Source organism: Sminthopsis crassicaudata, chromosome 2 (assembly GCF_048593235.1).
Source record: "Sminthopsis crassicaudata isolate SCR6 chromosome 2, ASM4859323v1, whole genome shotgun sequence".
NCBI classification, from domain to species: domain Eukaryota; kingdom Metazoa; phylum Chordata; class Mammalia; order Dasyuromorphia; family Dasyuridae; genus Sminthopsis; species Sminthopsis crassicaudata.
In genome coordinates this window covers 552,210,009-552,236,196 of record NC_133618.1, presented here as the reverse complement: position 1 = coordinate 552,236,196, position 26,188 = coordinate 552,210,009, and the positions used below count along the sequence as shown (strand labels likewise).

The 26,188-nt window shown below is 33.4% G+C and overlaps 1 protein-coding gene across 1 annotated transcript in view; it reads right to left on the bottom strand.

Annotated features, from left to right (window-relative positions):
- ADAMTS17 (ADAM metallopeptidase with thrombospondin type 1 motif 17) overlaps nt 1-26,188 on the bottom strand; it is a 451,660-nt gene that overhangs the window by 149,797 nt on the left and 275,675 nt on the right. The window contains 2 exon segments of the mRNA XM_074295031.1: nt 446-520; nt 5,276-5,396. Of these exon segments, the coding sequence (XP_074151132.1) occupies nt 446-520; nt 5,276-5,396 (196 nt within the window).

Here is a 26,188-nt window from a genome sequence, read left to right as displayed (position 1 = left end):
TCTTGATTCAGGTCCATTTCTTAAGTTTGCTCAGATAAATTTTATTAGTTTAAAGTCTCCTATATTTTTTTTTGATTTTTTAAAGTTCCAATTTTTATATCTAATGAAAATAGTGGAAAACATATTAATGATCAGTAATAGAAAATGTTGAGAAACACCTAGACTTCAACCAGTTCCAAGTAGTTTAAATATTTTAGTGCTTAAGTTCACATCATAAAAAGAAACGCCAATTGGTTACATTATTGTTTGAATTGAAGAGTTGTATCTATGAGGAGGTCATTCCTGCTAAAAATATTATAGTCAATAGCAAATGGCCTTCATGCTTATCAATGGCTTCCTCTGTGACTCTCATTCCACCAAATCCACTGAGAAGGCAAGCATAGAGAGAAAACAAACACCAAAGATGTCTCCACTATGAACTATGCACAGCATTCAAACATCTTACATGAAAAACACTTGGGAACAGCCTTTGCCTTTGTCATCACACACGTGGACACCTTCTTACAAATATTATTGGTGACTAAGAAACAGAAATGGGTTGTGTTACATATTATGAGGAAGTTACTTTATGGTTTTAAATCATAGGATTATGAGGATATTTATGAATAACCATTAATTTCTTATTTCATAGTTGCTGATAAATTAATTACATATTTTCATGCACAGAAATTGAAAGTCATATAATTGTTAACAGAAATAAATTTTAATGAAAAATTTACAAAGATAATCTTAATTTATATAAATCTTATAAATATTTGAAAGTTTTTAAATGAAGACATCTCTAAAATAAGGATAATGATTATACCTACCTCATAGGATTGTTGAGAAGATCAAATAAAATAAATTGTGTAAAATATTTTTCAAACATCAAGCTGACATTTAAATGAGAGCTTTTATTGTATTTCATCAGTACTGACTGGTCCGAATATTGAAATCCATAGATATTGAATATTCAAAGCCAGAAAAATTCAATTTTCAGTTGATAGTTGGTAAGGAAGCATCAACTATATTGTGATTACCAATTTACTAAATTCAAATATCAGAAGCTTCAATTTACTTCAGAAGCTATTTTATTTTATGGATTATATACTAGAAGAAAAAATAGTTAAGTTGTACAAGTCAATGCCTTTTATAGGTCATTATTACTGAGGATGTGCTTTTTTTATTCAGCTGATAGATAAATATGTAGAGTGGTAAAATGGAACAATTTCTATTATCAATGTATTAATACAAATTATATTTTAAAAGATAAAACTCCATTTCATGAGTTTTCAGTATCTAAAACTTTGAAAATAACCCAAGCAAATATTATATCATAAAATATTGCTATAAACTTTTTCATTAACTTTTTCTTATTTGTGTGGTATATTTTTTTCTTTGATATCAAATCTTATAAGTGCAGAATGCCTTTCACCTTCTTTCTCACTTTTCTTTCTATGTGATATAGTTAAGTAAATAAGTAAATCATCTTTGTACTTAAAATAATTTGCATAGATTTAAGAAGTCACAAGACTGACATTTATTATCACCAGAAAGTTTTCAATACAGGATTTTCCAAGAAGTTTTTCAACCAACCAATCCGCAGGTAGTTATTAGGCACTTCCTGCATTCCAGGTACTGTGCTAAGCACTGAGAATCCAAAAAAAAAAAAAAAAAACCCTAACACAGTTCTAGCCCTCAAAGGCTCATATTTTAATAGATGCTCACAATTTAACATACAAGGCATACAGTAAAAATGTGATATAATCCTAGAGAAAAGACAGTAGCATTGGTCTTCTATTACAAAAAGGTATCATAACTGTCAATTCTGGATTTAATAATGTTACACAATTTTATACGATAGCATTAGCATTGAATATATGTAGATAGATAATATATATATATATATATATATATATATACATATATATATACATATATATATACATATATATATGTATATATATATATATAACTATATATACCCAAATATGTTTTAAAATGCACATTTCAGGTTACATAAACTGCTAATTAGATAATGTCCTCTTCCTGGAAGTCATCAAGTGAAGGGTTGGAGTGGTAAAGTGGATGACCACTTTTTGGGGATTCCTATTTCAGGTAGTAAGGGGACTAGATGAACTCCAGGGTCTTTTCCAGGACTAGAATACATCATTCTATGTATTTAAATATCAATAGGGTAATGTGTCTTATTTTAAATATCTCATTAGCATAAGGATATGCATATTATATAATTCCTAGGTATAAAAGTTAAAACAGATTTTTGTTTTAAAATAAAGGTGTGACATTGGGCAACTCTTCCAGAATAATAGGCAGAACATATGCATCCTAGTAAAATAAACACATGCTTATCTTTTTTATAGGTTTGTTCAGCCACTTTTGGAATCAACAGCTGGAAGCCACATTGAGCACAGGAACAACAGGGTGGTGACAGCCTCACAACCATGTCTGCCTGGTTGCCAGCTGGAGATTCAAATGTTGCAACCACAAAGTCTAATCCTTGGAATTGGCTATGCAAACTACAGATTCTATGTACATCTCACATATTGAGGTGTTAGTTGGCATCTCAGAATAATATGTAATGAAGGAAGAAGATGGTAGGTGGACATCAAGGCAACGATTTGAAATAGTATACATGAAATAACTAATGCCAATATATTATTGTTAATGAGTCTTAGGTGAGACAAATGGTGGTTTCTTATTTTGTTTTACTAAATGTAATAAAATTAAAATTGAATGTTTTATTTTTTATATTTTGCATTATATTATATATTATGCATTTTAAGTACATTGTAATCAATACCTCATTCTGATCAATTTAACTAGTGATTCAATATTTTATATTCACTTTAGAACAATACTCATATAGACTGTATAAAGTTTCTCCTCTCTTCCTCCCAATGAAGAAATTATTCTTGATTGTTTAAGGAGAACTTTTCTGTACATTGGCAGTAAAACCCTCACAAACCTCATAATATAGGGGGAAAAACTATGGCCATTTTCCATTAGCTAAAGTGCATAATCTCCATGATCCCAGATTTCAAAATTGATAATTCCTATATTTTCCCCACTCCCCACTTTCCCCTTCTCAGTATATATTAACAGAGTATGGGGGGGAGGGGAAGGAAGGATTCTAATTATTTAAAGCAGGGTTCTTATCCTAGGGTCTGTGACCTAATTTTTTTTGTCTTCATAATTGTATTTAAAAAATAATTGATATCCATTTCATAATCTTAAGAACTTTTATTTTATGTATTTAAAAACATTATTCCATGAAGGAATCTATAGGCTTCATCAGATGACAAGGGGACCCAATCACAAAAAAGGTTTAGGATTCCTGGTTTAAAGGAATTTTCATTCTTTTTCATAATTTCCCTATGCCAACCCTTTTCTAAAATCTCTTGCTGAATCAGTAAAGCATCATATCCATTTGAATACAAATGAGCATGAATGGGACTGATTGGATGAAGTATTTCTCAGTATTGTCACATGATCCCTGTTCTCAGAACTTTGGACCTTGGGAGGTCATTTGATCTCTGGAGGAATGGACTTTGAACCTGGAGATGCAGGAAGTTCCAGGAAGTGACATGACCTGTGAAAAGCAGCCAGCATTAGTGATCATTGGTCAAGGATGGTTATATCCTCTTAGTCTGTTCAATGAGAAGACTCAAGTCTTTTGCTTTTAAACCCTGGACAATGCTGGAAGCAGGTCAGGTTCCAGGAGTACATGGAGGGAGTTGGGATGGCTCCCAGGTGTATGTCTGGGCCTCTCCTAGCAGGGATTAAATAAATGCTTTCTCTTTGTATTTGATGATGTCTCTAATTAGTTAATTGGATTGGAAAGGGGGTCTTGCACCCAACCTATCCCACACAAGCATGATTGTCAAAGTTTTTTGGGGGAGACCCTGAAACTGTCTCTCTCTCTGACTTTGGGGGGAATGCTTGAGAAGTTCTTCTTGAGCCCTTGAGAGATTCTCCCCTGCAAAGGACCCGCCCCAGGGAATCAAGATAAACTGGTTCAGAATCATTCCTACTTAGTCCAGCTGGAGATCTAGATTTCTATCCATCTCAATTGAGCTGAAAATTGACTTGACCACTCCCAGTAAAAGGTCCCATTCTATTGGAAATCTAGGCCTGAGGTCAGTAATCTTATTCAATTGAAACTTCTCTTCAATTCAAAGACTTAGGTCTGATTTCAACTCAAACTGCACCCAGCCCCTAACCAAATTTCAAATTCCTTATAAAAAGGGGCAACTTGGCACACTTTTTTGCAGAGTGTCAAAAGCAGGATATGCCATACCAAGGAACCTCTCTCTCTCTCTCTCTCTCTCTCTCTCTCTCTCTCTCTCTCTCTCTCTCTCTCTCTCTCTCTCTCTCTCTCTCTCTCCTTGGCATAGCTAACTTTAAGGACCTTCTGCCCACTGAGAAGACATTCTCTTTTCAGTGTTAACTCCTCTTTTTCTTTCTCACCTATTTCCCTAACAGGACTATTCTGCTCTTTACCTCTCTGTTGGGATTTCTTTGCTAGGGGATTTCTCTGCTAGGAACTTTTATCTCTCTTTTCCAGGACTCCTCTGCTAGACTTTTACTTTTCTGTCAGGACCTTGCCCCAAAAGAAGTCAGTCTTCCTAGCAAAGGCAATAAACTTCTTTTTGTTAGTCTAACTTTTTGGGTTTGTAAATTCATTTATGAAGGGCCTGTGCTGATCAGAAGGGGTTCCCATAACTCTCTGCCTTGCACCAAACCTCTTCAAAAGTAGATAAAAACAAAAGAAATCATATTTTTAAATGTTTAAAGTAGTATGTTGGAGTAATTTGTACTCTTTGGGAAATTGGGAGACAGGCAATTTATTTTGTAATCACAGTCAACAGAGAAATATGTGAATACTTTGAAATCTTCATTCTCTTTTTTATCCTTTTTAAAATAAAAAAGATTTTGTGACATTAAACAGGAAAGGGGATAGTTTTGATCTCATTAAGGCAAGGGCCATGACAATGATTCATGAGCCGTTAATTAGGTGGAGGTGAGTAAATTCCTTTTATAGGCACAATACTAAAGACTTAAAGAAATAACTTATTTTTCTACCTTTCATGAATCTTAAGATTGATACTTGGGCTTAGCTTAGATTCTATGAAGAATTGCTTGCCTAAAACATTTAGGGACACTAAACAGTAAGTTGGATCTTTGGGGAATAGAACAATTAGGCAAAACTTATCGCTCCAATAATATCTGATAATTATAACAGGTCAAAGAAAGGCTCTGCAGAATGCCTACTCACCCATTCCTTTGGTATGATTGAAATCCCCCTTCACAACCTTGCAGGTTTTTCCATCTCCGTTACATATTCCACAGCGATCTTCTTTGGCAGCTGATCCAATGATCCCATCACAGCCAATTTTCTAAACAACCAAAATTTCCTGTTATTTATTTTATTTATGAAACTCATGGATTTTTTTAGGAGATTCTTAGACTCTGGGCTAATGAATTCAAAAGAATTTTCCATTACTGCAATATTCAAGTACATTTCCTATCTAATTTAGCTTCCATTTCTAATATATTCTTGTTTCTCACAGCATGAGATATAACTTAGCCTTATCTGGTTGGATTGCTTGGTATTCCCAGAACCCACTACAAAAATAAGAGGAAATTTGAAATCATTTGTCTTTTGAGTTCAAAGTTCATTCTTTATATTATCTCATTTATCCTCATGATAGTTCTTATGGGATAGAAGAAGAATCATTTCCCCTTCTTTTTCAGATGGGGAAATTAAAACAGAATAATTTATTTTCTTGCCAAGGGTTACAGTAAAACAAACAAAAATATAAAAACAAAGCAAAAAATCTAATAATACAACATGAACTAGGGATCTGACCCTAGAGACTGAATTCTTCCTTTGATGTCTGGAGAGTCACTAATAACCTCTTCCCAAAAAATTCTACCCCCAGTCAATAATGTCTTTCTCTGTCCTTACTTATTGGAGCAGGATTTGTGTATCCACAGAATGACTTACTTATCACCTTTTCCTACCTCAGAAGTGTCTCTCTAGTACTGTCAGAGAGCCTAGAATTTTATTTGTGCTGAAAATTGCATTCCAGATATATATATATATATATATATATATATATATATATATATATATATATATATATATATCCCTTCACTTTTTACTCACTCAATAAGCATTTACTAAGCAAGCATCTACTATGTATCAGGCTCCTTGTTGAATATTGGAAATACAAAAGAAGGCAAAAATAGTTCTGTTCTTAAGAGTTCACAGTCCAATGGGGCCGTCCAAATCACACAGTTTCAGAAAAGTTTACTAATAACATTGGTAGAGAGAATTTTCCCATGAAAAGAACCTTATTCCAATGAAATTTGGACCAACAATTATACAAGTAAAATAAATTTGAAATAATCTTGAGGAAGAAGGGAAGGATTTTAGTAATGGAGGATAGTTACTGAAAATATGCACAGTCAGGAGAGGGAGTGTCTTAGGTGAGTAACAATTAAGAAACCAGTATCACTGGACTTTAGAATACATGAAAGTGAATAAGTAAAAAGTAAGTAACTAATGAGTAAGGAATAAGAAAAGGCAGAAGAGTGGCCAATACTTACAGAAGATTATTAAAGCCAAACAGTAGATTTTTTATTTTATCCTCAAGATAATTTATTGAATGTATATATATGTAGGGTATAATGTAGCCTGACCTGACCTTTAGGAAGTACAATGCAATAATTGAATAGAGTACTGAAAGACTTGAAGTAGGAGTCCAACTAGCAGACTATGCAAATAGTCCAGGAATAAAGTAATGAAGGTCTGGTACCAGGGTGAAGAAAGTGTCAGAGGAGATCAGAGACTATCCCAGAGAGATATAACTTCTAATTATTTTTTATTTTAAAACACTGAAAAATGATCAATCAAGTACTTATTTAGAAATCATTTCCTATATGTATAAAAGAATTATACATTTAGCATATATTAGATTACTTGCTTTCTAAGGGAGGAAGTGGGGAGGGGAGGGAGGGAAGAAAAAAAAAGTAGAACACGTTTTTCCAAAGATAAATTTTAAAAATTATATTTGCATATATTTTGAAAATAAAAAGCTATTATTTAAAAAGAAATAATTCCCTACTTCTTCAAGGCAGAAACATAGTTTAATGAATGAACAGCTATCACATACACTAAGTTATTGCATTACTAAGGGGCAGGTGACTTGGTAGATAATCTAAATAAGAATTAGGAGCTGGGTTGAAGTCCTACTTCTGATACATACTGGATGAGTGACTCTGGATAACTCATTTAACTGCTCACTCCCCTGCTCAACTCTCTAAAATCATACAATTTCAGAAAAGTTTACTTAATATACATTGGTAAAGATAATTTTCCCATGAAGAGATCCTTATTCCAATGAAATTTGGACCAACACTAAAAGCCTCAAAAATATTATTTATAACAAGTACTATGATTGAATCAACAAGTATTTATTAATCACTTAATGTGTGGCAGATACTGTTCTTAGGTGCTGAGGATGCAAATAAAATCTACATCTTAAAGAAAGAGGGGAGATTTCTGAGATGAAGAGGAAGAGGGAACCCATTGTTAGGTGATGCATTGAATAGAGACTCTAGACCCAGAATCAGGAAGATCTGAATTAAAATCTAACCTCAGATACTTATTAACTATGTAACAGAGGGCAAGTCATTTATCCTCATAAATGGGGATACTGATAGCATTTATCTCACAGAGTTATTGGAGGATAAAATATGATATTAATTATAAAGTCCTTAACACAATACCTGGCACATGGTAAGGGTTCTATACATTTTAATTATCATCAACATTATTATGAATAGAGGATGTCCAGCATAAAGTTACAGAGATGTAAAAACGAATAGGTATATATAAGGAAAGCTAAGTTGGCTGGATTATAGAATTCATAAAAGAAGCTGGAAGAGTAGTTTGATCATGAAGAGCTTTAAAAGCTAGTTTATATTTTGTCTTACAACCAATAAGGGGTCACTAGCATTTATCAAGTAGGAGAGTAACATGATTAAACAGTATTTAAGGAAAATGACTGGCATCTGTGTGGAGGACAGACTGGAGTGAGGAAAGACTTGAAGTAGGGAGACTAATTTGGGGGCTATAACAGATGATGAAGGCCTGAACTAAGGTGGTGGCAAATAAAAAGGGTTGGACAGGAGAAATGTTGTGAAGACAGAAACAACAAGATTTAGCAATTCATTAGATAAGTGGGATGAAAAAGAATAAAGAAGCAAGGTAACAAGAAGATTATGAACTTGGGAAGTAGGAAGAATGAGTTCATTTTCAACTGAACAAAGAAAATTTTGAAGTAGAAGACATTTTGGGGGAAAGATAATGGGATCCTCTTTTTAGATGAGTTATCTTAAAGATGTCTAGTTTTAAATGTCCAAGAGTCAATTGTTAATGTGAAAATGAAGCTCAGAAAAGAGTCTGGGGGAGACAACTATATCTTTGGGCCATCTGCAGATGAATGATCATTAAAGCCATGGGAGCTAATGAGGTCACTAAGAAAGGGTAAAGAAATTAAGAAAGGCCTCAGATAGACCCTTCTGGAATGAATACCCATCTTTAAGATGAATGATGGATAATGAATCAGTACAAGAGTTTGGAGTATTGTCAGACATTGATATGATAGTTCCACAAACACAGGTTATGATTTAGTAAAGATAAAGCTATATCAATTTCAAATTAAAAGTTTTGAAAAGATTACAAGTATCCTTGGAGATAGGGAAGGCAGAAGAGGCTTATTCCTGCCCTCTACAAAGATAAAGAAACTTTGTAGGTGAGCTTAAATTGATAAAACTCAGAAGAGGCTGCTTTGAAAAGCAGCTCAAAGATGGTTCTGAAAAGAAATTCATTATTATCTACTGCCAATAAAGTAAGAGTAAAGAATAGTAGATGGTAGAATTTAGGTGAAACATTAGAAAACAAAGTATAGGCTGGCACCAGTTATAATATATTATAAACATAGCTAAAATATAACTATGTTTTATATATAATATAAAATAGGTGTAATATAGAGCACTTTTCGCTAACAAAAACTATTAAATATTGTTATTGGAGTTAGTCCAATAATGATTGGACATCCATAAATCTGGGAAATGTAGGAATAATGGAATTAATTCTACATGAATCTGGGCTTTTTTTCTGGATTACTGACCAACCACTGTTAAGTTCTACTTCAATAACAGTTTTTAAATATTCAGAGAATTCATATTCATATGTTCAAAATATTTATTCGGATAATCATCAGAGATGAGTATCTAAGACTATAAGTAGATTATGTCTTCATACTATCACTTTACATTACCAAAAGCACAATTTATTCTCTCTTTTCCATCCATATATACACAAAGATTATATATATATATATATATATATATGTATTTCTTCTTTCTATTTTTTTGCATGGGTGCACTGCCTCTCTACAGTGTGGTAAGGTCCCTTTCACTGAAGAATATTGGGAATGTATGGTCAAACATTAGGAAGAAATTCTAGAAGTGGAAAGTTTACAATCTTTTAAAGAGTGAAATTATTATACAAGTTTTCGAATTTACTTGGGTCTCTTTTGTGAATGTTTTATTTTTTGGAGTGGTGACATGTGGCATGTTTGGATGTGTTAGATAATTTTGGAACCTGATATCATAATGTAATAAAGAGAATACTAGTCTGGGAATTAGAAAAAAACAAGCTTTTCAGAGACTAAAACTCTTATCATTTGGCGCTTTGGCAATGTGAACATAAGCCAAATAACAACCTGTTTGTGAGAGTTTTTTTTTTTAACATATAAAAGAGAATTAAACTTATTCTTTATATTCCCCAGATTATTCTTAAAAAAAAGTACCTGATGAATTGTAAAGTATAGTAAAATTTAAATTATTATTTAAGAGGACAAGGGAATTTTAATTATTTTTCCATATACATGTAAAAAACCTGTGGTTTTTATGTATATATATATATATATATATATATATATATATATATATATATATATATATATATATATATATATATATATATATATATATATATATATATAAGAGAGAGAGAGAGAGAGAGAGAGAGAGAGAGAGAGATGTTACACAGACTTAATCCCATATAATGCAATCATGCTTTTCTATCCCCATTTTGTTTTCACATTTAGGGCTCACTAAAAATTAGAGTTCTGTAATGTTTCATTTCCTACCAGTTCAAATAAAAATGAAAATGTGATTAATACAGATAGTTTTTTTGTATATCAGCAGACTATCTAATGATGAACCATTATGATGATCCATTATGGGTATATGCTGACATGGCACAGTTTAGCTACTGCAGGAAATGGGACTTTCCTGTGTTAACTATTAGAGGAAAGAAGTGAAACACAGTCTCAGGAGGGGTAGGACAGTGAAAAGAATTTGCTTTCTTCCAGACTCTGATCCATGGGTAGAGAAAATTGTCTTAAGGATACTAGGGGCTATTTCATTTGACACAGAGATCTACACTTAGTGTTCACTGGGACACAGATATTCTCAATCCACCTCACCTTCATTACTCCCATAGATGGATGCCCTTGTGATACAAATAGCTGCTTCCTTTATAGTCTTTTAAGGAAACAGCAGAGAAGCACAAATGACATACTAAGTTTTTAGCTTAGCAAAATCTACAAGACCTCAAAATGAAGCAACCAACCTTCTACCTTCTGGGTACAATTTCCTCCAGTGTCTTTCTCCTAGAACTTTTCCCACTTCCCCTCTTTGTCTTCTAAGAATTTCTTTCAAAAAAGAGTCTATTGCTGTATATCCTTTGATTGATATGCTTTGTAACATACATAGACACACACACACAGAGAGAGAGAGAGAGAGAGAGAGAGAGAGAGAGAGAGAGAGAGAGAGAGAGAGAGAGAGAGAGAGAAGGAGGGAGGGAGGGAGGGAGAGAGAGGGGGAGGTGGGGGGGGAGAAGGGGAGAAGGGGGAGGAAGAGGGAGGGAGCAAGGGGTTTTTGGGAGGAAGGGAAAGATAGAGACAGGGAGAGCACTATTTGTTGTAATGCAAAATCCCTTGCAAGAGAAGCCTGGGAACAAATTATCTAGATTGGTATTTTCTATCAATAGCCTATTAATTCCTGTCCTTGGGTTAAAAATAAATAAACAAACAACAATAACAAGAACAAAAACCTTTTCTTGCTAAAAGTCCAAATCCAGCATTGATTTATATTTCAAATGAGCCAGTAAACTTTGTTGCCAAAGTTTAAGTAGTCTCGACCTTTTGATTTTTTTTTTAAGAGGCAAAGCCAAAGACAGCTCAGATTGTCAATTCTAGGACATTTTCAGGTATTCCTGAAGTACTCTGTCCTTTTACAATTTTTCTGTAAAGAGGTTGCCTCTTCTTAAACCTTGTAAATTATTTATAGGCAAATACAACAAGGAACATGTTTGTCAACATTTTATTTCTCCTATAAGGACTGATTTAATTGGAAGATTTGAACAATATGGATTTTGGGAAGTGATCTGATTAATCTGGTAATCTTTGTTACTTTCCAAAACATGGGCTACTCAGTTTAGTCTTCTACAATCTCTCTCCCTCCTCTGCACCCACCCTTCCTCTGTTATGCACCTATCTATTGCCAATGTCCTTAATACTGGGGGCCAGATGTATTTTCACAAACTATAGGGAGAATTTTGATTATAGGGTTATTGTTTTTTAGATTTTCCTTGGTTAATGTATAATTTCATGATAATTTTATCAACAGCATTCCCCCTTTCCTCACCTTATTAGGTATAAACAACAGGACACAGAGAAAATCTTGTCAATAGTATAAAGTTATCTAGATTGTTTGTTTAAAAAATACAAATGAGGTATATCAAAAGGAAAACCACTTTGGAAATTGCTGTTCAATTTCAAATTCGGTAACATTATCCTCAACAACAAAAAACAAGATAATCAACAATTAGGCTGAAGAAAGGGGGAAAAAAATCCAGCATTGTGGTCTGAGAAAACAATATCTGCTCAGATTTACTTCATCCAGAAGACACCAATGCAGTCTAACATTATGAGAGAATGTGCTACTAAATTTGCTGCACAAGAAAAATCAGATCATAAAAAAGAAAAAAAAAACTGAGAAAGAAAACAAAATGTAAGCATACAACAACAGAAAGAGTGAGAATGCTATATTGTGCTCCATATTCAGTTCCCACAGTCCTTTCTCTGGGTGTAGATAGTTCTCTTCATCCCTGAACAATTGGAACTGGTTTGAATCATCTCATTGTTGAAGAGAGCCACATCCAACAGAATTAATAATGATCTCCTGGTTCTGCTCATTTCACTTAGCATCACTTCATGTAAGTCTCTTTAAGCCTCTCTGAAATCATCCAGCTGGTCGTTTCTTACAGAACAATGATATTCCATAACATTCATATATCATAAGCTATTCAGTCATTCTCCAATTGATGGACATTCCCTCAATTTCCAGTTTTTTTTGTCACTATAAAAATTGCTGCCACAAATATTTTTGTATATATGGGTCCCTTTCCTTCCTTTAAGATCTCTTTTGGATATAATATCAGTAGAAACACTGTTTGGTCAAAGAGTATGAACAGTTTGATAACAAACTTTTTTTTTAAATAATACTTTTCAGTTAGGTTTTTAGGGTGTTTTTTTCAGACATTAAAATCCTAAATGGCAATAAGTCAAATCTTCCCATATCTGTTCACTCAGAAACATGAGTCAAAATCTTTAAGTCAATATATATTCTTATATTATGAGTCACCACACATCAGAGTGTAAATTAAGTATACTGGACAATTTATGAATTTAAATTAACTCGTTCTTCTGTCTTGACTTTTGACTTTTCCAAACAAGTTTCTATTTTGGTAAATGAAGAAATGGTTTGCACATCTGAAACTTCATCTACTTTAGAGTTAAACAAGTCAGAATGTGCTGTGCTGTGTTTAGATTAAGTAAAAGAAGTTGCTGAAGGAAAAATGGATTTAAATATTTCACAAAAACTTTTTTGTCATTAATATGATATATCTGCTGAAAACTGGAATAATCAATAGACTGATTGCTCTAACTGTTAACCCGCCTAAGTGTCCAAAACAACAGTCAGCTTAAACAACTTTAATGCTTCCCATATTTTCAATTGAACTAGTGGTCTCAATAGATCAAATACAAATATTGATGTAATATGTGTCATTCTCCATATTAACTGTGTATAGTACACTAACTGTGACAGATCTATCCACACTGCCAACTTTGGCTGGCTTTATTCAGGGTCCATATAGATCCTAAGGGATGGAACACATGACATAGGAATGTACAAGTCTGAACAGTAGTAGCAAATCTGGGAACAAAAGGGCAATAGCCAAACTAATCTGCTAGCAAGGGCATTTTTATTCCTTTGCTGTACAGTCAATGGAACCAATAAGTAATATTCTTGGCAAGGAAGAAATTTTTTAAATGGAGGCTACCATAGGACACCATTCAAGTCATTAATTTTGAATGTTACTGGAGCTTTATAAAAATTATTTATATGGTTTAGAGTTCCAAGAGAACAAGATGACCAAAAACCAAAGAAACCCAAAACAATAAACTCTATAAAATCTTTCCACATTATCCTGGTGATCCTTGGCAAGGTACTATTTTACAAACACTAGAAATTCACATTACCCATTTATGAGTCTTCAAAGTAAGCCTCTTATAATTCATGTTCATGGGCAGCATATTATAGTTGAAGCCACCTTATGGATTAGTTCTGGTGCATTAGAATTCATGATAGTGTGACAGTCCTTTAGACAAGCACAACTGACCAGAGAAAGAGATCAGTGTGTATATAATCCCAAAAGTAAGAGGTCCACATTTTTTTTTGTTCCTTTTGAAGTATTTTTAAAGGCTCCAATCCATTTGGTAACAAAAATTTTCATGTTTGTAGTTGTGAAAAGCTTATAGGGAAATGAAGGAGACTTTGGGAAGCCTTATCAATTCTCTCTCTCAAAAAAAGGAGAAATTTTAGAAATACATAAGCATTATGAAATCTAATTAGTAACTTATCCTTTCATGAACAACAATGAACTATGATCTAAAGAAATAAATTAAAAAAACTTTAAGAAGTAATAGAATTATACAACTTTTGAATTGGAAAAATTGTCTGCTCTAACCCTTTAATTTTACAGATAAAGAAATTGAGGCTCAAGGATGTCAAGTAACTGTAATTAAAGTCGTAAACTAAGTCAGTAGGAATATTTGAGGTTAGTGTATCACTGAATATTTTTTCTGTATATCATATTAAACATCTTAGATAAATTTACAAACTTAGAAGCATCAATGTGTTTTAGATGCTTGGATGCATCTAATCTTCAAGAAGATGTCAAGAAAGACAAACATAGCATAGCAATTGGTTACAGAATATTGGACTGGATTACCAATGGGTCTGACTTTGTGTTTTAATTCCTGTATTAAGATGTTTTCCATGGGTTAAATATAAAAGATAAATTTAAAAAAATTTTAAAAATTCCTATTGATGTTTTTATATCACATTTCCCCCTACTATATCTTTCCCTTACCCATCCAGATAGACATCCCCTGTAATAAAGAATAGAATGGGGAAGCAGAAAGTTTTTCAAATCTAACAAGTTAATTAAATCTAATGATATATTCAGTGTTTCACAACTATGTTAGCCTCACTTTCACCTCTAAAAAGAAGGAAGAAACTTTTAAAACTTTCAATTGTATCTTAATTAACTAACAGGGATATTTTCTTAGCCCCATAAAATATTTTTTCTTTTCTCATTAAGTTTAAAAACATAATAGTTTTAGTGCATCGTGATAGATATAATACCAAATACATTAATATAACTTTTAAAATATATAGAAGAAAACAAACAAAGAAGGGGGCACATTTCTTTTATAGGTCTATGTCTGGTGATTATAATTATATAAAATTCAATTTTGATTGATTTTTGTTATTCTTTCCATTTATATTTTTGTAGCCACTTTTGGTGCAAAGTACAATAAATGGACTAGGAAAACAAAAAAAAAACAGGAATATAATTTTCTAGTCTGTTTACTTCATTATGACAAATGTATTCTTCATATTACTATTTCTTAAGGCACCATAACATACCATCACACTCATGTACCACAATTTATTTTCCAATTTATGGGTATTTGCCCTATATCCAGTCCTTTGCTACCACAAGTATTGATATAAATATTTTAGTGGTTTGGGATCTTTCCTTTTATATTTGATATTATCATTAAATAGAAATGATTTTATATTAATAACAGTTCATCATAATTATGCTTTTCCTTCCACTCATAATCAACCCATGGGTAAAACAATCTGCCATTGTAAAATATACATAACTGTTTTGTTTGTTTTGCAGAGGCTGCTAGATGGCACAGTGAACAGAAACTGGGTCTGGAATTAGTAAAACTTAAGTTCAAATATGGTCTTAAATGATTACTAGCTATATGGCAATAGGTTCATTTGTATCTGCCTCAGTTTCCTCAATTGTAAAATGTGGATAAGAATAGCACCTATCCCTCAGGTTGTTGTGAATATCAAACAACATGATATTTATAAAGTAGTTAGCAAAGAACCTGATAAACAATAGGTGCCTTCTCCTTCCCTCCTCTCCTCTCCTCTCCTCTCCTCTCCTCTCCTCTCCCCTCCCCTCCCTCCCTCCCTCCCTCCCTCCCTCCCTCCCTCCCTCCCTTCCTTCCTTCCTCCCTCCCTCCCTCCCTCCCTCCCTCCCTCCCTCCCTTCCTCCTCCTCTCCTCTCCTCTCCTCTCCTCTCCTCTCCTCTCCTCTTCCTCTCCTCTCCTCCCCTCCCCTCCCCTCCCTTCCCCTCCCCTCCCCTCCCCTCCCCTCCCCTCCCCTCTCCTCCTTCCTCCCCTCCTTCCCCTCCCCTCCTTCCCCTTCCTTCCCCTCTCCTCTCCTCTCCTCTCCTCTCCTCTCCTCCCTCTCCTCTCCTCTCCTCCCCTCCCCTCCCCTCCCCTCCCCTCCCCTCTCCTCTCCTCTCCTCTCCTCTCCTCTCCTCTCCTCTCCTCTCCTCTCCTCTCCTCTCCTCTCCTCTCCTCTCCTCTCCTCTCCTCTCCTCTCCTCTCCTCCCCTCCCCTCTCCTCCCCTCTCCTCTCCTCTCCTCTCCTCTCCTTCCTTCCTGCCTCCCCACCTCACTCTCTCCTTTGGTATTTATGAATAGGAAGACTATTCACAAATCCAGAGATCATAAGATGAAAAGCTTCTCTTCTTTTGTTATAGAGACAAGAATATGGGTTCAGAATATTATACATACAGTCAAGATATGACTAATGCATTAGCCAGTTTTGTTCCACTATTTGTTTTATTATCAAAGAGGGTTAAATAGAAATGTCATATAGGACAATGGCCATTATAAAAAACAACAAAACAAAATGTATCAATGAAGTTTTAAAAAACATGCAGAGTATTGGATTTTCACAATGTTCTTTACAAATAACATGACATGAAAATTTTGTTTTACTGATATTTTGAAGTTCAAGCTAGAATTAGGTAGGGCTATATTATCTTTCTGTCACCCATACATCCCGCCATAATATTTAGGGTGATATAGAGGAATGAGGTGAATAATAATAAAAAGAACACTGAATTTGTGTTTAGATTTTAATACCAGAAATTCTCTATATAAGCTATTTACATAACTTTGCTAGAATCATTTAATGTGTGTCTGATTCTCAGCTTTTTTATCTGGAAAATAAGAATGATACTATTTATCTTCTCACCCTGGTCATGGAAATCATCAGCTCCTTAAGAAGTTTGTAAGATTAGAGGCTTCAATCTCTTTCCTGTACTCTAATTAAACATTCTAGGGCCCCTGTGTAACTAATTCACTAACTAGCAAACCAATTAATTTGAAATTGTAAGGAACTCAGGGTAGACTATTTTAAAAGAGACATGGCATCCTGAGTGAGGGAGATGACAATTATGATACATCTGGAATGCTGTATTTAGTTCTGGTTTCCACATGTTAGGAAAGCCATTGAGAAATTGGAATGTCTTCAAAAGAGGACAACTTATACACAGAGATATCTGGACAGCATACTATAGCAACAATGAGATCAAATAAAGTAATTTAAATAAAATGTTTGTAAACTTTGAAAGAGATCTATAAACATGAACTATTATTGCTAATTAGTTCTCATCTTTCATGGGACTTAAATAGAAATAGTCCTGTTACTATCTGGTTATTATTATTATTTTTTATATTCCATGTTCTGTGGCCTCTGGTACAGGTGGGTAAAATATCTGCTTTTTTAACTGAAAAAAGTATCAGGATATAAGTTGATCTTCAGTAAGCTCACTGAAATCACCTTCAGGACAACTTTATAGCAGACAGAATGAAGGGATGATTTATGCTTCTTCCTGTTTCCACATGATTTTGATTTCTTCTGTTAGATTTCTTTTTTTTTTCCTATGTAGCTTAAGGATTATGACTTTGAGTTGGTGCCATCAATAAAAACAATTCCTAAATGTTTGTGGATTTTTTTGTCCAGATAATTTCATGTGAAAGTATATGATAATAATGGTACTATTGCAATGTAGCTTATTGTCTGAATTCTCAAGGATATTTTGTGTTATGTATTTGTAGTATAGTGATTTTTAACTAGTCAAAAACAGTGAGCTTCTAATGTATATATCTAGTTGACAGGTTTTCTTTCATTATTGAGTATTCACAAAATATTTATTGCCTTTAATGACATGATATGTAGTTTTTGCTATTTCCTTGTATAATCTACATTGATCAATGTCAGGCTTCTTTAAGGATAACATAGATGTAATTTCTAGTCGTAATAACCTAGTCCTTAATTACCATTTTAGATCCATCTCTACATTCCTATCTAAAAAAAGAAATAAAACAAACTTCATGATTTAGCCATTCGTTTGATACACTTTTATCAATATGTTGTTACTTGAGTTGATACAGATGTTTCTTTTTGATTCTTCTTGTATCTTGGATGTTTCAGTCTCAGTTCAGAGGTAAACCACTTACAGTCATATGCAACAAAATCAGTGGCATATTTCTTTTGTGGGCCTTTAAAGGTGTTCATTTAGATGTTATTTCTGTGTTACAAAAGTCCTTCTGTAAGTTTTTAACCTTATTATCCTGTTTGGAACATGTAAATCATTCTTCTTAATTTTGTTTTTGCTTTTTGACAAGGAAGTATTAATCTTTTGACCTTTTTTGGTTCAGAGTGAGAAGGTTCTGTGTTTCAACATCATTGTATGGATTTTTTATTAGAATACTTTACAATTTTTTTTTGTCTATTTGATATTTCCAAAAATGTATGTTAAGAATGGTATTTTATATAAATTGCTTTAAAAATATTCTTCCTACTGAACTTTGATTTCAGGCTGTCAATAAATCTCTGGACACACACACACATATATGCATGTATCGCATGTATATGTCTATGTAGGGAGTATGTATGTATGCTTGATATATTTATATTTGATGTTAGTTGTTAGAAGAAAACCAAGAAATTTATAAATAACACTTTTATTCATGATTTGTATTTGACTTCCAGATTCTAGCTTAAGATCTTTAGTTTCTATTGTGAACTTGAAGAGTTTTAAGTTTCAGTCAAAATGACATTTTGATAACATGGAGAAAGATTCTATGAGATGTAATTATTTAATATGTTTTTTGATGGACCCATACAATTTGATAGCATTCCTGTATATTGAGAGATTAACCAGATGTTGGTATATCACTCTTTACCTTGAAGAACAGATTTACTTTGATTTGGGAAAGAACATAATAGGTTTCCAAAGAAGGAAACTAAAGGGATAAGGAAAAGAAATGGACTTATGATTTCATTAGTATAGGGAACTCCTTTACTGAGAAACTCCAAATACAGGGCAAAAATTTTCTGCAAATAATAATCTAGTGTTTAAAGCACTGTGTCCTTGTTCAGGGTCACAGAGCCAAAATGTAAGAGATAAGACTTGACATCAAGTTTTTACTGGCTTGTAAGTCAGTTGTGTCTCCTCTATACAGAGCAATCACGGACTCCCCATTGAGTTCACAATAGTAAAACACATGCCTGGCAAAGAGCAAATGCTAGATAAACTAATCCTCTGTGAATTAGGATATATTTCATACCAATGACGCTTTACAATATCATTTTATTGGTGACATATTTTAAATAGAGTTCCTCTTTATTGATATATCAAATGTGCAAGTATTCTTCTTGTATGCCTATTTTATATATTTATGGCAGTATTATAAATAAGGCATGAATACAGAAATGAGTCAAATATGAAGTCAGTATTAGTGTTAAGGTGCTTTTGGATAGCTTGGTATATAATTAAGAATGAATAAGTTGCTCTTTGTAGTCCTAGAGTTTGAGGGCATGCTTTATCACTCTTTGGCCAATATATTTTTTTTTGTAAATACATCTATATGTATGCTTATATATATATATATATATTTCTGTATGTATATCATTTATATGAGTATATAGTTGCATATATACTGTATATAGTCAAAGAAATTTAAGATTCTTCAAATTCCCACAGGAATGATGGAAACTATAGACTTTTGCTAGAACCTGTAGATAAAAAAGAACCAATGAATGGTAATATTTACAAATATCTTGGTTTTCTTCAGAGAAATGACATCAAACAAAGCTATCAAAAAGAAATATGTAGAAACTCAATGGGAAGAATATATTTAAAGTAAATGAAAAGATAGGAATCTTAATACTACTTTTGGAACTATCACAAATATGTACAAACATATATATATATATATGCATGTATTACACATATATGTAAATAAATATACATACACACATAATATAAGCAATATTTTAGTAAGTATTTATGGCAGCTAAGTGTTACAGTAGTTAGGAAGCTGGGACAGCAGTCAGAAACACTCATCTTTCTAAGTTCATATATGGCTTCAGGCATATACTATCTGTGTGATCCTGGGTTCAAATCCTTGATGCCATTTACTAGTCAATTCAACCCTCTGGGATTCCATATTTTGATCTAACAGAATCATGGAATTAGATTTGGCTTGTGAAATTTCCAGCTCTAGAATATATTCTGGTCTCTTTACACTGGTTTTGGATATTGTAGGAAGGAGTAACCAAAGCAATTTTTAAAAGAACAATCAGATATTATAGCTAAATAAAGGTCACATTTGTTTGCATCCTTCAATGTACACATATAATGTGAGCTCTGTTTTTCATTTTTCACTAACATTCTATCCATTAACATTAATGTGTCACTCATGCCTGATTCTTCATGACCCCATTTGGGGTTCTCTTGGAAAAGACACTGAATGGTTTACTGTTTTCTTCTCCAGCTCATTTCATAGATGAGAAAACTGAGGCAAATTGAGTTAAGTGAGTTGTTCAGAGTCATACAGCTAGTAATTGTTCTTAGACAATTTCCTGAATTACATAAATTTGATCATGTAAGATTTAAGATTTTTTATTACTTAGTTACTTGAAACTATATATTAAAAGTTCACATGCATAGTCATTCTCTTGAGACACATTTACCTAGAAATTCAGTTGAGTATATTTGGCAGTTACCTGGTTTATGTATGGTCTGACAACTACTGTGCTACTATTTATCCCACCATTTAGGGAACCAGGGACTGAACATTTTCTAGCTAGCCAGGAACATACTTGTTCTTGTTCTTTATCTTTTGCCTAATATTTAGTTGTGATTTAATGTATTGGTGGTCATGTGAATTTATTTTTTAAATTCAAATTCTGATGTGAGAAGTATCTAGTGTATTATCTCATCTTCTTAAGACAATAACTCTTTCTTTGTATTTAGTTTTCAGGGATGAGAAAGCCAAGAAACTCCATAAAAATACAGGAAAGTGTCTTTATCTAAAATAATCCTTCTTTCTTTTCCCTCCTTGCTGCTCATAGCAAATAGGAAAGCAATTTGTTTTAAGAATTAGCAGCAGAAGCTACAGCATAGCAGCAACAGGGAGGGTCTTAATTTCTTCATATATATAGAGAAGAGGAATATTCCAGTGGTCAGAGAATAATCTGTTTATGTTTCTGGTACTGATATGTATCTGGCACTGATATATGTATCAACATGCTAAGTAGCCTTCTTGTGAGGTAAATAGGCACTATGACTTTCTGACTCATTAGGAAAAATTAAGCAATTTTTGAGAGATTGGAAGAAAGATATTTTCTAAACAAATGAAGAGGGAGAAAATCTTAGTGGTATAAAGTCCAACCTTTATCATAAGATTAGAGGCTGGAAGAATTTAATGCAATTGGGAAACATTTAAAGCGACTTAGTAGGTTTGCAACTATTTCCATAGAGGAGAGTTGTAACATTTGAAAAAGAATCATTTTCTTATCTCTTACTGATTAATCAGAATTCACAAGAGCTAGCAGGAAAGAATACATCTCTTTCTGGTTGCCAAATGAAGGAACAAGTTCTGATGGTTAGCAGAATCAAGTGGAAAAGTACAGAAGGAACCATATATTGGTCTGACATGGACAACTGAGAGCAATGCTATTGATGGGGAATAGCTTCAGAGAGGCCTGGAAACAACCACTACTTATAGTAATTTAAATTAAGGGCACTTGGTACCACCAGAGTGTATCCAGAAAATGTGGAGGGAAATTATGAAGACTTAGTTAGGTGGCTGTAGACCTGGGGACTATAGGAAATATTTTGTTTGCTGCTAAAGGTATTGATATGGAAAGGGGATGTAAACAAAAAGAATTTTTTTTAGAGAGCTGGAATTGGATATGTAGACCATAGTTTCAGTTGCATTTAGCCATTGCAGCTAATGAAGTATGATTTAAAAAATACACACATATAGGTATACCACAGGCACATACATATATACATAAATTTATCTTCCATTTTTAGGATATTCCAATTAGCCAGTGCCATGCTTTTACTTTCAGGGTTCCATAGATAATTAGTAGGAGGTTATTATTTTAATTGTAGCTCAGGAGCCCCCACAATTGTGCTTCTCCTTAACAAGCCAGCTAGAAGAATCAGTTCTTTGGCAAAGGCATTTATTTACTCAAATGGCATAACCAAAATAATATTTACAAAGCATTTTCCTTAATGTCATGGGTACCTTCTCTTTTAACAGTCAATGATAGGGCAAGGAAAAGATTGTGCAAAAAGTTAAAGTTCAATGGTATTTTTAAAGGCATATGTATAGAGAAAACATATGTCTAAGAAAAACAACTCCAGGACAGTGGAATTCCAATGTCTTCCATTTTTATTTTGGGCCTTATGAAATTTGCTCTGGAGTATGGATCATGGCTGGATGAGTTGTTCTGCTTCTCAGTTAGCCTATCTGAGCAGAATATGACATCTCTATTGGATGACTGGCTCAGCATGACTTGCTCCTAATTGGAGTAAGTCAGTGTCATGGTCAAGAGACTAGACCAGGTGCAGTTAGGTAAGTTCCTTGGCATTATCTTGGATCTTCACCAGGTATGTCTGGCAAGAAGTCATCCTTTGGCCCCATATTTCAAAAACAGTTAGGTACCATAGTTTGCCAAACCCTCCTGGAAAGATCAAGGAGGTCATTCTACTACTGTTTAATAGTAACTACCAGGTGAAGTCAGGCATGTTGCCTTGACAATGAGTGACTGATATTTGACACATGAAATGGATAGTTTCAATGGGTTTTCTGCACTCCATTTTTGTTGGGCAGTTGTAGATTGCAGCTAGACTGCACTTGCACACTCCATTGCTAAGTGTTATCACACTCTCTTTAGCTGTAATGGGACAGAGCTTTTTGTGCTCAAGGGCTATACAATGTTAGTTAGAAACATCTAATTAGCAGTTATTTGAATTTGAAATTGAATTGAAAATAATAAAATTTCATTTAAAAATACTGTATAATTCAAAGTTTCATTTAAAAATATGGTATAATTCAAAATCAGGTGTTTCACCAAATAAAATAAGAGAAAAGTTTTACTCAAAGTAAAATTCTACCCTAGGTAAAATTGACAAATAAACAAATATTTTAGTACCTCTTCTTTATCCCTTTCTTTCTACCTCAGTTTTCTTCGTCATGTATTCCAATACCCACTCAGGTATGTGGTTTGCTCATGCTGCTTAGGGTTGTCCCTTGGTTCCTGACCATATCATTTTTCTAAGTAAAAATGTAATACTTTTACTTCCTTAGAGATTTTATGAATTAGCCAACATGATAACTAGTTCAATGCTAATAGTTTCTAATAATTTAATGTATTAACCATTTTAAATAAAATCTGTATTTTACCAGAGGCCTTTGGTAACTTAACTTTAAAGGCATGAGTAACATGAGAACCTGTATTTGGCAGACCAAGTAGATATTTTTGGGCAGTAAAGGCTTTTAATGCTCTTATGTCATTGTGCTTTGAGGGACTAGCCAATGAGGTCTAACAGGATCCACAGAAAATTTCTAAATTTGTCCTTCCTGATGGGCTACATATACAAAAAAAAATGCTTTGGCTACATTCTTGCTTGATTACGATTTATCACACAGAATTTTGGAGAATATGTTTTTGTCCCTAAGTGGTGGAGATATCAGTACTGTAAGATAACTAAAATAAAAACCTTCTCATTGGTTATAAAGCCAAAAAAACTTAGGATTCCTGAGATGCTGAGAAGCATGTGAGGTCTAAGACAATCTCATACGATAAGAGTGAGAAATAAACTTTTTGACTTTTAACTATTTGACATTAGGTCTGGCCCAGTATCTCTTGAATCACCAATTCCTCTTGCTTCACATTCAATTAGAAGACTTTGATTTGAGTCATCCTACAGTATCACTCTCTTAACTACTCATAGCCAGAAACTGATTCCCCAAAGTTCTGTGTATTAGATTTGAACCAGATAGGGAAAATCTGAGCACACTCTTTGAAACTCCCTATAAGTGACAGATTGAACTGTTATCCCATATGAAGGTGACCATGTGTCCTGCTCAGCATCTCTTGAATCATCAGTTCTAACTCTACAATCAGGATAAATATGAGCATTCTATAACACTATGACAAGAGAGCAAGGAAAGGCTTTTCTGCCCCAAAATATTTCTCTACTTAATGCTTGCCAAAGTGTTAAGTTCCCATGGTTTATTTGCTTTTTTATTTTATTTTATTTGTTTTCTTTTGTTTTGCTTGTTGAGTTGTTCCAGTCATATCCAACTCTTTTGATTCCTTTTGGGTCTTTCTTGGCAAAGATAATGGAATAGCTTGCCATTTCCTTCTCCAACTTATTTTACAGCTGAGGAACTAAGACAAACAGCATCAAATGACTAGTCCAGGAGCACACAGTTAATAAGAGTAAAGTTATATTTGAACTCATAAAGATGAGTCATACTGATTCCAAGCTTACAGTTCTATCCACTGAGCCACCTAGCTGCCATTAAGTTCCCATGTTACCCCTTTAAGTTACCAGAGGACTCTGTTAAAATGATAATCAGGAAGGACAAATAATGAATCCTTCTTAATCAGTTTATCCATTTCTATAGTAAAACCGTCTTTCTTTTATTACATACTCATAAAATTACAGAATTTGAATTCTCCATTAGAATGTAAGATATTGGAGGATTGGGATTATTATTTTTTGCCTTTTCTTTGTATTCTTGCATTTAGCAACAGTACCTTATATATAGCACCTGGATAATGAAATATTTATTGACTGGTATTTAGACTCTAAAGATTGGAAGGGACGCTTACCTTAATAGAAATCCTTTTTTTTTTTTTTTTTTTTTTTTTTTTTTTTTTTTTTTGAGAAATTCTACGTTAAAGAACCTCTCTTCCAGACTACCTTAAACTTCATCATTCAAATGCCCTTGGCTTCAATTGATCCCAGCACGTGGCTAGAGCTGGCATATTCATTACTAAAGGACTAAATGTTTTTCAGTTACCATCATCACTCTTTATGGTATAAAGAATCTTTCCTTTTGAAAAGTAAGGATTAAGGAACTATATTTATTGAAGGTTGCCATAGGTTACTAATGGCTTAGAGTTGAAAATACTTATGACCCATATTGAAGACTCTACTGACCAGAGAATTTTAGTATTAGAAATGCCTCAGCCCTGACAAGAGGCCAGTTAAACACACTAGCAAAAGGCTGGGAGTTGCTTAGCTGGCATTACTATAAAGGATATTAATGATATTTCTTTGGAGTGGTTTAAAAAAGGAATGTAAATAATGAGGATATATCATAGACCAACACATGCCTAGGATATCCCATCTTAAGTGTTCAATTTATTAAGAAAATAAAATCCAAACTTGGCTTGCTAGCAAGTTTATGGGGAACTGTCAACAATTTCTCATTTGAGTAATTATAAGCGCTTCGTTAGCACTCTACAGTGCCATTTGGCAGAATAAGTGAACATTCTTTGCAACAAAGAAAAGATTATTTTAGGTTCTCATTAGAGTACTGCATTTTATGTTGGGGAAAATGTCTTGCCAAATGTCCTGGGCACCAAGTACTTATCATCCACACATATCTGTATCTGATAACAGGAACTGAATAGTGCTGAGGCAGTCTGGATACTGTCAGGTTTTCTTCTGCAAAGAGAATTAGGCATTTGCCTAAGTAGAAAATATTTAAAATTCCAACAGAGTTGAAGAGTTTCTGTGGCAGCAGAATCTAATTAGAAGACTTCTTTGCAGATTTTGAAAAATAAATTTTTACTTGGTAGTTTTAGATCTGGGAATTTTCCCACTGCCATTTTTAAATTTTTCAAATTTTAACACATATCTTTTGTTGTTCTATCATCATTTCTGAATATATTCTTCCTTTCTCTCCACCCAATAAAATTTCTTTTAAAATAGAAAAAATAAAAATAGAAAACAGTTCAGCAAAACCAACAGAACATATCATTCAAATCTGACAGTATTTGTAATGTCCCATATCCAATCTCCCTCCTCTACAAAAGAGAAAGGTCTAACTCATTATATTTTTTAGTCAAAATCTAGATATTACAAAAAGACTCTGATGGTAGATATTTTACATATTGTGATATTGCTATCTCTGTTTTAGGTATGAGTTATAATTTAAGCCATTCACATATATCTCAAAAGCAAATGTAAAGGGATAAGATCTCAATGAAGAATAGATTTAAAATTGCTTGATCATATATTTTTCCTGACTTTTCCATAAAATGTCAATCTAAATATAAAA